The sequence below is a fragment of the Emiliania huxleyi genome (genome assembly GCF_000372725.1).
Source record: "Emiliania huxleyi CCMP1516 unplaced genomic scaffold EMIHUscaffold_9096, whole genome shotgun sequence".
NCBI classification, from domain to species: domain Eukaryota; phylum Haptophyta; order Isochrysidales; family Noelaerhabdaceae; genus Emiliania; species Emiliania huxleyi.
In genome coordinates, this window is record NW_005195223.1 from 1 (window position 1) to 1205 (window position 1205).

Here is a 1205-nt window from a genome sequence, read left to right on the forward strand (position 1 = left end):
CGTGAGTCGGAGAATCTGCAAAACCCTTGCCCTCCTTCCTCCAGCATGTGCCGTGATGGGCTCCAGCGCTGGTTCATCTGCCGCTCAAAAATCTCACGCGAGCGAACGGTGTCAATCCTCAGCCGCGAGGATTGGGACCTTGAAATCACGATCACAAGCAAACGCGCAGAGCATTGAGCAACACACCTCGGGTTGAACCTCTCAAGGTGCATGCTGTCACCGGCAGTCTGCATGTGGATCGTAGACGATGACTATGGCTGGAATAAGCTCAAGTTCGTTCACGAGGGCTATGGCTGCCTCACGGCTGTGCCTGTGGCGCTGCCTCGCTGTCGCTGTCGCTGTCGCTGTCGCTGTCGCTGTCGCTGTCGCTGTCGCTGTCACTCGCGGGGCCCCGCGCTGACATTGTCACCGCCTGTCGTTGGCATTAACTGGCTTCACTGTCACTGTCACTATGGCTGTCACTGTTCCTGGTGCCTTTCACTCCTCCTTGGCAGCTGGCTGTCACCAGCTGTCACCAGCTGTCACCAGCTGTCACCAGCTGTCACCAGCTGTCGTTGCTGCCGTCGTTGCTGCTGTCGTTTCGCAGCCGCTGTCATGACATGTTGACCACGTCATGACGGTTAACAGCCGTTTTAACCGTCATGACGTGAACTTTCCATAGTCTCTGATTCTCGACGTGGCCCGAAGTCCCGATCCGGCGCCAGAGCCCGAACCCGCCGCGGGCATTTTTGCGCGGCTACATGACGGAGTACTGGGTCTCTCAGGCCCGCCACTGGTGCGAGTACTGCAAGATCTTCATCAACGGCTCCAAGCCGTCCATCGCCTTCCATGAGAATGGGCGCAAGCACAAGGAGATCGTCGAGCTCTTCATGAAGGACATGCGCAAGCGCGGGCGCGAGCGGCGGCACGAGGAGCAGGAGGTGAGCCGCGAGCTGCAAAAGATCGAGCGCGACGCGATGCGCCAGTACATGAAAGACGCGGGCCCTGGCCCTCGCTCCGGCGGCGGTGGTGCGGTCGCAGCGGTGGGCGGCGGGCCGGCGGACCGGGCTGCGCGGCTCGCCGAGTTGGAAGCGCGGCTCGCTTCGGCGAAGCAGCAGCAGCTGGGCGGTGCCGCGTTTGGCAGCGCGGCCGGCGGCGCGGCCGGCGGGAAAGCACTGCCTCCGCCCGACGGCTGGAGGGTCAAGGCCAACCCAGACGGCCGGTGA

General features: G+C 62.7%; 1 protein-coding gene across 1 annotated transcript; it reads left to right on the forward strand.

The window, feature by feature from the left end:
* Positions 1-740: 740 nt before the first annotated feature.
* Positions 741-1107, forward strand: EMIHUDRAFT_259387 (hypothetical protein; the record flags this gene model as incomplete). The annotated part of the gene is made up of 1 exon (XM_005757410.1): positions 741-1107. A coding segment is annotated over one exon (367 nt), but the record flags the coding sequence as incomplete, so codon positions are not given.
* Positions 1108-1205: the final 98 nt, after the last annotated feature.